This window comes from Akebia trifoliata, chromosome 9, assembly GCF_017979445.1.
Source record: "Akebia trifoliata isolate Shusen 1 chromosome 9, ASM1797944v1, whole genome shotgun sequence".
NCBI lineage: Eukaryota > Viridiplantae > Streptophyta > Magnoliopsida > Ranunculales > Lardizabalaceae > Akebia > Akebia trifoliata.
The window spans coordinates 26,200,222-26,212,577 of NC_141383.1; the positions used below are offsets into that span (position 1 = coordinate 26,200,222).

At 33.7% G+C, this 12,356-nt stretch overlaps 1 protein-coding gene across 1 annotated transcript; it reads right to left on the reverse strand.

Annotated features, from left to right (window-relative positions):
- Nucleotides 1-578: 578 nt before the first annotated feature.
- LOC147395072 (uncharacterized) lies at nucleotides 579-2,743 on the reverse strand. The gene has a single exon (XM_086454660.1). The coding sequence runs from the start codon at nucleotides 2,683-2,685 to the stop codon at nucleotides 1,822-1,824; it is 864 nt and encodes a 287-aa protein (XP_086310786.1). The 5' UTR covers nucleotides 2,686-2,743; the 3' UTR covers nucleotides 579-1,821.
- Between the last annotated feature and the right edge of the window lie 9,613 nt (nucleotides 2,744-12,356).

Here is a 12,356-nt window from a genome sequence, read left to right on the forward strand (position 1 = left end):
AACTTCTAGCCGTATATAATTTTAAAATTCAACTCAAATGCCCAACGATTTGGAAAATTCAAGTAAAATATATAAAACTTATAATTTTTTTAAAAAAATTATAATTTTTAACTCTATCAATCTGAGCATTTTTATCTCACTCTACCGAGATTTACTATGACTCCAAACATTTTCGATTCAATGATCACATTTTTTTACTTTCCAAGTATTTGTCTAAATTCGGCACATTATTATAAGCAACTCCAAAGTAGATATTGCAAATCCACACTAGATTTGCATAAAAACCCTCTAGCAATTATACCACTTTAGATTTATTTTTACCAATTGTCATTCGATTTGGACCAACATATTTGCTTGATTAATAAAGAAACATTTTGTATGTGAACACCTAAGCTTCACTTGATAAGTTGATCAAATATGTCTTGAGTATTTCATCAAACACCTCTTTTGTCACACTTTTAAGATCTTATTTGATAATGATAATGAACAATAAATTTCAACAATAGTGATAAATGAAAAAAAGAATCACAACCACATAAAGAAGAAAAAAACACACTACTAATAAGACAAGAATTTACATGGGAAAAAAATGTTCATGGAGGTATAAGCATTGAAACTCGATTTCACTATAAACAAAATGGAACAAATCGATACATGAAATCACCTACTTAACTAGTTTCGCACATTCACATTTATAATAGGCCTAAAATTGTCTTTAAGCCATATTTTCAACAACAAACTTTTTCCCAGTCGATCTTTATCATTCAACACATAATTATCATAAGTGCCGCCACCAATCACTTTACGAACCATCACACAAATCTTGATTTAACCATATTTATCGAGCACCCACGAAACTCCTCAATCTCAAATATTGCATTATTTTGCAAAATCCAATTGATCCCTCTAGATCATCAGATAGTCCTCGAGATTTTATTTTTTTTTATAGAAAAATTTAAAAAAAAAAAAAAAAAAACTTTCTCCTTCACAAGCCAAACTTAACAACCACAAACACCAAAACTCATACCCAATTATATTTCTCCACCTGTCCCATTGCATGTTATTGCTCCACCAATACTACTTCCTCATTTTCTTTCCAACCCAACTCCTCCCTCGGATTCGAGTTCGATCCATCCACTTTACAGCAAAAAAAAAATTATAGAAAGAATCAAACAACACGTGGCACCTAAAAAGCCTGTCAGAATTATAAGGGAAACCAAGAAAATATAGGGACGTTAATTTTGCTGTCCCTTCTAATATCTAAAGCTTGATGTTTGCACACTAGTCTTTGCTCCTCTCTAATCCTATGTGCTAATCTTTTGGTGGACCTAAACATAATAATCAGATTCATAGTCGATTTCTAGTCATTGGATTTGATCACATTTCATCTCAATTGGTAGTTGGATTACTTAAGTTCAACGTAGTTGTACCCTAGAAATAACCAAAAAAAAAAGAGACAATAAAACAACAAAAATAAAGAGAAGAAGAACAAATATTAGAATCCCATGAAACCTTACTAATTTCAAAATATACAGGGAGTTCCAACAAATTTGGGCCAAGTCCAAGAGGGGCATTATCAAAATAATCTAAAATTTAAAGGGATAGGGTGGTCTTCAAGGACATCAGATTTGAGTTGAACCGGCTTACAGACCGGTTCAGCTGATGATGATCGGCCTAAATTTGCAATATTCGCCAAATATAACAAAACCATACAAGGAAAATATTTACAAACTTTTTCCATATTAAGGATATTTTGTTAAAAAACTTTTTCCATATCAAGGAAATTCTGTTTTTCTTTTTTTTTTGTGGGTGTTGTTGACCTTATCGACCCAAACTGAGTGCAGCTTTGACGTCCAACCTCCATGCAAAACCTCCACCGTCCATTCTCCACACATCACAAGGCACAGTCATCGAGTTCCTCTCCTTCTGACGCGTGTATTGTATCCTGATCAGACACGCAAACGCCGGATACATTATGAGCAACCTCTCTTTCATAACCAACCACACCATCTCTTGCCCAGCCTCCTCACCACCCTGGCCCACAAGCCTCCTATACGCTTCATTCGTCCATCCAACCCTATTAAAACTGTCCGACATGAACCCCGGACACGTGTCCCTCTCAAGACTCATCCTCCTCTCCTCATCCGTACTCCCCAGTCCCTTTGCATCCACACACGTGTCCGTTATACACTCTAATATAACGCAAGATCCAAACGGGCCCACAGGTTGTGGCATCACCACCGTCTGATCTTTATCTTGATCTTGATCTGATGCAGCAAACCCACCAAGGTTGTTGAAGTTCAACAAGATTGGTGAGTGAGTCAGATCTTGATCTGATGGTGACCCTTTATCCGGTGTATCTTTCCGGTCAGGAATCTCCTGTAATAACGGTAAGGTTACAACCGCCTCATCTGACCCACACTTTTTTCCTTCCAATTTTATCCTTTTCTTTCTACTACTACACATCCTATTATTATTATTACTATATCTTACGTACCTTCGCTTCGGTCTACCCTTTCTGACTGAGATGTCACTCTTCTCCGGCGTAGATTTCCCAGAAACTGACCCACCGACAGTTGGTTTTGGAGCAATAGGCCGGAATCTGACCATTATCCTCTCGAACTTCGAAGTATCATATGCACCCCCGGCGTACCTCGAGATACAGAAGCCATCTCTACCGTCCATCTCTCTCCTCTCTCCTCTCTCCTCTCTCTCTCTCTGTCTCTCTTTCTAGAAACGCAATAAAAGCAAAAACTGGTTGAAACGATATATGTAGTGCAACAGTGGAAGATCAGCCTTTGTTAACCTAACACGTGTACAGATTATTATTGGTTTAGAGTGAAACGTGGCGATATAAGAAGTGGGACCCAATTTGATTGGGTCTGATTGAATCGGGTGGTAGTGAGTGGACCCCACCAAGTATCCAATGAGATAGAGCAACTGAGTTAAGTGTGGGGCGTGTAAACTGGCGTTGGGAGACGTGTATGGTTTAAAATGAAACGCTTTTGTGAAGTTTCTGAAAAGAGAGGGACACACGGACGAATGAGATTTAGTTGAAATCGAACCTAACATTTGTGGTTTCCATAATTAGTAGGAAATGAGGAAGACACGTGAACGATCAGATAGATATTGACACTTATCTCGAGAAAGATTTGCAAAGGATTTGTTTTTTGTTTTTTTTGAAACTTTTGTCCCAAGAGTGGGGAAGCACGACTTTCGAAGTACCAAAACACCCTTGTCTTTTTTTATAATTGTGGGGGACATGTCCCTAGTTGTTGTAACTGAACTTGATTAAAAGTGACTACTGATTTGGTTTGAGTTAGATTTGAATCAGATTCAGTTTGGGTTAGGCGTGGTTAGATAAATTTTAGACGGATTAACTCCTTTCAACAAGTCTACTTTTGTTTTGATTGACAAAATTGTTTATAGTTTAAAAAAGAAATAAAAATAAAATTTTAAATAATAAATAATTAAAAAAAAACTTTAAAAATATAATTAATATAATTTTTTTATATATATTATTTTATAACCAAGGGGGAGCCAGGATTTTGTCCATGTGGGTATAATAGAAGAAAAAAATTTGTGGGGATAACTAAGAGTGAAAGAAAAAATAATTGGGAGGGGGGGGGGGCATGGTTTTAAAACGCGGTTTTGACTTTTTTACGTCTTGTCTCGTCCATGTCAGATATTAAGTCATCTCAGATGAGTTTTTTGATACATTTAAAACATCTTGTTCTAAAAAAGGAAAAATGATCAAGAGATTCTATATCTCGTCTGAAAATTTGACTCGTCCATATCTAATATCAAGACGACTCGAGCAATGCGAATTGGTCTCAGACAAATTTTGAAATCCTGAGCAGATTTTTTTTATCCGTTATAAAAATTTATCACAATAGCTCATTAATCCATAAATTTTGAAAATTCTTGTGGGGGCAAGTGTTCCCACAGCTCCCACTGTAAATCCGCCCCTACGTATAACCTTGGGTTCGGGTTGAACTAGGTTGCTTGAACCCTCGATGTACTCCAACTCAACTTGAACTAAGTTCAGATTGAGTTATTCTAACCATGATGCAACTCATCTTATGCATAACTTGACCGAGGCTGATCGACCAATTAGGTTGAGTTCGCCCTGAGTTGTAGTTGTAGTCTTAGATTTGAGAAGCTAAGGGTATAATTGTTATTTGGAAACTTGTGTTTGACATGTTGTGCAGATGATGTAAACAATGTTACTTGGTCTTCCTTTAAGAGTCTAAGGATGTCTCTTGAATTAATTTTTTAACAAAAAATTATTTGTTTAATAAAGAAATAAGAATATATGAAAAATTCACACTAAATGATAGAAGATGTGAGTCTGAGAAGAGTTGAATAGAACAAGATTCACTTAGCCATCCAAATCTTTGAGATAAGATTTTGATAATGATGATTGAGTATAAAATAAAAAATAAAAACTAAAAACTACAAGAATGATGTGATGGAGACAAATTAATGTGATAGATCAAAATTGCTGTTGTTAGGGGTAATTAAAGTCATTTTATCTCCCAATCAGATACTATCACCTCAAAATAAGTGGAGGTCCCATCCCCAAAACTTTCCAGGAATAAATTAATCCTAACTCATAATGAAATTGATAAAACCAAACATAATATATTAGGAAAATGATTGTAATTATCTCATATTGAATGAAAATCTCACAAAATAATAAACAAAATCTAAATATCAACAAAATGTTTTGTATAGAATCAATCAGAATTATCAATATAAAGAATAATGATTTTCTGATACCCCGACGTACGCCCTCATCACAAAATCGTAGATCATTTGCCTCAGAATATGCCAAATCATAAATCTTTTTCTTTTGTATCCTGGGGCAAATGATCTACGATCCTGTGACGGGAGGTGTATGTCAGAGGGGACGTCATATTATCACGATTTAAATAAAATTAATTAAGATGAGGTAAGGTTCTTAATTTGTGAATATTTCTATATTATTATTGACTTTGAAATAAGATTATATTTGGCAAAAATTTCTTCCAACTTGAAGACACAAGGCCACAATGACCAAAGGAATCTGAACAGTTGGTGGTTCAAGTCACAAGTGGGTGCAATAATTTCCACTCACTGTTTAATTGTCAAAGTTGTGATGAATATATTTTAAAGTTGTTTCCCCATTTCTAACCAATTTTACAATCCAATGAAATAATGCACTTAGCCATATATATAAAAATCAGTTTTCTCATTTGATGTGTCACTATCATCCTTGACAATTAAAGTGATATTGCTTGTAAATGGTTAGTGGGTTATTTAGACATTCCCTTCACGTTTTAGTGAAGAGCCGCGCTATATTGGCTTCCTATAACATTGTGATCGGCACTATATTTACAAAGAACCATTGCTTTTCCTTGAGTGTACAATACTTGTATATCGAGAAAATTTATCTATGGTTCTCTGCACACCAGTATGTCAGCACAACGTTTAAGAGAAAGTTATAGGAAGTTAGTTTAGTATTTTTCTTTGGTGTACCCTAGGGCAGATTTAAAGTAGGGATAATAGGAGCACTTGTCTCTACAAGGTTTTTTGAATTCTACAAAGATTAATGAATTATTGCAACAGATAACAACGATGAATAAAGAAATCTTGTCGTTATTACTCTCATGATGGATAAAATATTTCAAATTCTACAAAGATTTATGTGCTTGCAAGAGGTAAGTGACTAGCATGAACGAGGATTGAGCAAATTCTGAACCTAGGTCGTGGGATCATCACTCCACATGTGCTTAACTAAATTGGCAACTTTATTTATATTTGGTATATTAGACTTTATCTATTGACCATGCATCAATCTCATGATTTAAATCTTGTATCGAAAAGTTTTGAGTATGTAACCCAAAATTCTATTTTTCTAAGTACAAGTCTTATCTTATTCTTCAGGTGTGAAGTAGATTTTGATGGTCAAAATAAGAAAAAAAAATTCTTGAGAGAGATCAAAGATGACTGATTTTAAAATGAAAAATCTCTAATTTTTTTTAAAAAAATATAAATTGAAGGGGAAGGGTATTTTTTTATGAGCCGTGATTTTTTGACACCCCCCTGTGACATACTCTCCTGACATGGCATGTGCAAGAATCATAGTTATTCCTCGGGAGAACACAATTGCACATTCTCATAAATTTGTATAGTTGTGTATCTCAAGGAAAATTCTATAATTCTAGCACATGCCATGTTGGGAGAATATGTCAGAGGGAGAGTCAAAAAACCATTATTCTTTTTTTATTAGAGTCGTGCTGGGATGACAGAAACGAAGACACAAAGGTAACAAAATGATGTGGTGTCACACACATTACCATAGATGCTTTTCGGCGAGATACGAGTAAAAAAGCATCTACGATTATGTGAGCGCGCCACCGCATCATTTTTGTGTGTCACTTTTGTGTCTATGTTTGTATCATTTGAGCATTTTCCAATATTAGAGTAGAACAAAGGTCAAGGGGGGCGTCATTAGTTTCAAAATATAGGAGGTCTATGAAGTTTACTAAAACTTTGGAGCGGGGTATATATGTATTAATAAATCCAAATCACCCCAAAATAAGCGAAAGGGGAAGAAAGCTACTTCAGTCTGTCTCTGTAGTCTCTGTGTTCTTTCTTTGGAGAGTCCAATCACTGAGCTGGAGGTATCACTTTCTTTGTACGGTTAAAAGTATAGATTCCTCAATGATTCGATGTGACTTCCAATAGGATTTCGCCACGTAGTATTAATTGAAAAATTCGAATTCCTTGTTTCGTATTTGCTATTATCGTATTCCGTTAAACCTAGTGTTTTTTTTTTTTTTTTGTTTTAAACGGCGTTTAGGTCCGTTAACAAACAAGGAAATATCACGTGGACCTAGCTGGACCATAATCACTTTTTTTTTTTTCAGTTTTAAATTTTAAAATATATTAGTTAATGATTTTTTTTTTTTAAATTAAAATTCATCTTTTTTTAAAGTAATATCCATCTTAATTGTTTGATTCTTACACTGTGTTTGGATTGAGAAAAATGGAGAGAAGAGAAGAGAAAATAAATGAGTTATTTCAATTTCTCTTTTTTAGGATTTTAAGTGGAGAAGAGAAAAGAATTGGAGAGAAAAAAAAAATGTGAGTTTTCTTTCTCTCCAAAAGTGGAGAGAAATCCTTTTAAAATATTTTACAATTCCAACTTGCCCCTAAATCACTTTTAAGATATTTTAAAATTTCAAAATTGTCCCAAGTTCTCTCATGGCAATCCAAACATGGTGAAGAGAAATTGAATTTCTCTTCTCTTCTCTTCTCTTAATGAGTTTCTCTTCTTTCCTCTTCTCTCAATCCAAACATAACTTTTATTGATCAGTTCCATATTAGACCTAATTCGGGTAAACTTACTAATAACATAAAAGATTTTTTTATTGTCAAACCAATATTTTTTCCTTTTTACCAAATATGAATAAAGAGAGATATAGAGAGAGAGAGAGAGAGAGAGAGTTATACACTTGAAATATATCAAACCTCAATCCTCGAGAATTGATAGCCTAGATGAGATTTTGCACTTAATCAAAGATTTGAAAATGGATGATTATTGAATTCCTAATTAATTTTTAAATTTTTTTATGACGGGATGTTTGAAGTCATAGGTCTGACAAATAGGGGTGAGTCAAGTGATCTATTAGAGCACCATATCTCACACAATACCCTCTATACCATGAAAATCGAGATAATTACCTGTGAGTGGTCAAGTGGGTTTGAACTCAAGACTTCTCCCTTATGCCCAACACTCGATTTTTTTGAACACCTAAATTTAAACCAACAGATTTTACTATCTTGATGATGTGTCACTCTCCAACCACTAAAATTTAAATCAGAAAATCGTATTATAGAGGATTTACTCTTAAATACTCACCCAATGAAACCTTTAGTTTTTCTCTCTCTTGTCTCACGACCATAGTGGATTTTTGAAAAGTGCCTAATCAACATCAGGTAAGATATCATAAGATTTTTCTTATATATAGTTATTTCATCGAATTTGAGAGAAAGATTATAAAGTCGAGCCTCACCACATTTTCTAGAATCAAATTATGACCATTTTGTTGTTGTGATAAGAGGATTAATGATTAACACGTTCGTTGCGTCTCACACCAACTAGAATTGATGTATACTTGTAGAGTAGACAAGTTTGGGTTGAATATTTTGGTACTCAATTGTCAACACCAAGTGATGATTTTATGTTAGTGGCCATATCCTCTTTATAGGATTTCTACAATTTATGGATGTCTTTAGTTTTTATGAAAAAAAAAATGAGAAGATGTTTCTCGTCATGATGCTTCAAAGACTAAGTGAATAGATATCCAATCAAAGTTATAGAGTGATTTTGTGGTTTGCCCTAATGGAAGTCCTCCAATTTTGGAATAACAGCCTAATTTCAAAATAGGCAAGAATCTAGGATTTATAGATCTCCTTTTTCTCCGATTACGATACAATCAATATGTCAAGAACAAAGGTATCAATTAGATTGGTCCCTTAAAAGGAGAATAAGAAATGGGAAGGGGCACTCTGAATAAAGTAAATCCATTCGAAAATTTTCATTTATAGATACCATATATATATATATATATATATATATATATATATATATATATATATTATTAATTTTTTACTAATCATAAATTGACACTCTTGTACACTCTCTGACGTGACGGTGCATAGACCATAGATCTTTTTCCTTATTAGGGAGCATATAAAGAATGTCAGGTTTTAAAACATCAATTTATCACAATTCAGACCGTTGACTTAAGATATGACACACAAGATCTTGATCGTGTAAATACAAAATTCAACGATTGAGATTTTATATATATCTCAACAATACATATCCCGATAATAATTATCTCAAGAATAATTTTGAACCATTGGATTTTGTGTTTGTACAATCAAGATCTTGTCTGGAGTCAAATTTCTTGATTCAACGGGTCCCAACTCTTATATATTTTTTGGGTCTCGTTCAGTAACAAACATTTTGGCAAAACATTTTTCAAAACATGGGTTAGAAGTTTTGGAATGGGTGATCTTTGGTGAGGATGATCTCTACGGTGAGGAGATCATCATCACCAAAAATCAGCCCATTCCAAAACTTCTAGCCCCATGTTTACAAGTTGAAAAATCGTGGACCGTCCATTTTTTGTAAACCATTTTTGATGGGGTTAGAAGTTTTGGAATGGGGCTGATTTTTGGTGATGATGATCTCCTCACCGTAGAGATCATCCTCACCAAAAATCAGCCCATTTCAAAACCTCTAACTCATGTTTTGAAAAATGTTTGTTGCTGAACATTTCCCATAGTTTTTATATGAGTAAATTGGACTTGAACCCACAACTTCAAAGTTGTTTTGCAATGTGTCTTTCCCTTATAAGTATAGAACCGATAGCTTTGAGAATTTATCATTAAGCTTGAATCGAATGATTGGAAATATGTCGCTATTAGATATATCCTAATCGAAAGTGATTGTTCACTTGTTAGGAGGGAATAGTCACGATTAGGCGGTTTGAAAGTGGTTGTTCACTTATCTTTTTGGTGCATGTTGCACGCTTACACGATAAGCAAGTCTTGAGGATTTGTTTGGACATGAAACGTAAGCTTTGCGTCAATAAGCTTTACTCTCTATTTTGAAGGTGTCAATTAGCTTAATTAGTGAAATCTATCTGTGATGATAGCATAGAATGGTAAATTTAGGGATCGAATTCAAAATCAATTGGAAATAAGTGGAGAGGCTCAGGAGCTTATAAGGAGAGAGACAAGGGATTGAGTATCCAATGTGGGACTAAACTCAACATAGACCATCGAAATATTAATTTCATTAAAAATAAACTTATTGATAAAGAAAAAAAAAATTCTTGTACTTGTCCAACTCAGCAAATTGATGCAACTTTGTATAAAGGGAGGCAACATGAGAATTCAAAAAGAATAAAACTACAAAATAATTAGAAAGTATAGTCTTTATGATGTTCATGGGCTGAGGTATCTTATTAAAGTATTTAACACCATCTAACGTAACAAATTATCTAAGAAATAAATACTTAAAGTAGTTTAATATAATATTCTTTTCTTCTAATTATAATGTCAAGTTTGTCTTCGTTGATGTCAAGTATGAAATGTAGGGATGTCAAAATATGGGCCCCTGCAAGTCTGAATTTGAATTGTATGATCAGACCGTGTTGATTTAAAAAAAATATATCAGAAGCCAAGCCCGGGCTCTATCCGCTATTAGAGTCAAAAAACACATTTTGTTGCAATAATGAGGGTATTAAGGAACCATAATGCATGATTAGGACTTTTATAAATAAAGGTGTATCTTTTTCTTTTTTTATGACGGGGTGTCTGAACTTACATCCGATTAGGGGGACTAGAAGAGTCAGGGTTGGAGCCAAAGCATATGGGTCCCTCCCCTAAGCACGTGCAACGCCTGCACATATAGCAGCTCTCTTAAAATTTGGTTCGCCGAGGAAAAAGTGTTTAGAAGATTCCATGACCCTTTTACCCCCATACACCATCTCAATTCTTAGAAACTTGTTAGCCATTTTATACAAATACCATGGGCAAATCAGGAATTATTGCCATCATAATATAGATATATAAAAGTGTGGTATATTTTATATATATATTTCAATGGTCACATCAAATCTAGAACCTAATGACATTTTTTATTTGTCCCCACATTTAGATAAGGAGACAATCTAAAGAGTCTTAATTATTATTTTGACTACTTTCTATACTTAGATGGAAGGTATAGCTTTCCTTCCATAATGTAAACTTAGGATCCAATAGTATTTGAGCACCTCAAAGGTATCATAAACTCCCATATAATTAAAAAAAAGATTTAATAGATTATTTGGTCTAACTTAAGTTGGAAAGTAGTGCCACCTGTTGATTTTTGGTGCCCATTAACATAAAATTAATAATAAATAGCCATCTCAAATAGTATAGTTTTTCAGGTTTCACCAAATCTAGAATGTAACTTTCAAGTATAAAATAAAATAAAATAAATTAAAAGAGAGTTAGGTTACCTTAAATCAAGAAACTTTAATATTATATTTTAAGTGGAACTACAAAGTAAAATAGGAGCTAAATAACAATAATTGTTGTGAAAGATGTGGAAATTGTTCTCTCTCCCTCACCTTAAAAGTGGGGAAAATTAAAGAACTCATGAGAAAAGTTAAAAAACCAAAAACATAATAAGTAATATTAGGTGATTGAAGAATCAAAGATGAGCATTTTAGTGGGTAATCTTGTCCCTAATCATAACCCTAACCCCAATTGAAAGGAATTCACGACGTACATATAACACCTTAATAAAAGAAAGAGAATAGAATTTCGCTTTTACTTTCTACTAGTGGAAAGAAGAGCATGCACGTGTATTCATTTAATAAGACGATGCTATAATCATAAATGAAATGTTACGAATATGTATAATGGTAGATATTGGTTATGGTATCATGAATTTGTTCTATTCTGATTTAATTTGTCAAGTGAAGAATGTTTGAAGATTCAAGAAAGTGAAATTATAATCTTAATTGATATTCAAATGTCGATTACAAATGAGATACGAAGATTGTAACCCTCAAGGGTTGGTGAGATGGCCAAGACCCATCTTAGGAAGCGGAGTTCCTGAGTCACCCTTAGGGATTTATCTAAGAAATTACCTAGTGGGGGTGGGGGTGGGAGTGGGAGTGGGGGGTGGGGATGCCATGTCTAGAGGATTAGTTGGGTATTTGAATAGAAATTTGTGTTTTGAAAGTAATGTGCTAAGTTGATGAACCAATGGCACGATGCCATGTGTATTCAAAAATTACTAAAAATAGAGCACTTAAATTGCTCCTAGAATTTTCTTTCAGTGACCAATAACTTTTTCTCATTTAATGCACATGGTGTCATACCATTAGTTCATCAACTTAGCACATAACTTTCGAAACAACAAATCTTAGTTCTGGGTGCTTTAAGAGGTTCGAATACCTTGATTCCAGAAAAAAAAAAAATCTTTTAATTCTTAGGACATGGAATTTGAAGGTTGAACTAAATGGTAATAGCTATATCAATGTCATGAGTGAAGAATGAAAACGTAATGTAATGGCCAATATCATAGAGTTGTCGACTAAAGACACCAAGTTAAAAGTGATTGCCTTGGAGTAAATTTTAAGGAAGGTTTGGTGTAGGGATCCTTCCAAGGTAACCTTCTTTTCTATTGACCTAATTATCGTTTAGTAATATTTTTAATACCAATCATCTTAGAGGACGAATTTGTTTTGCACTGAGCTATTAGAGGTCGAATTTAATATCAACCATCTTAGCAACATTTG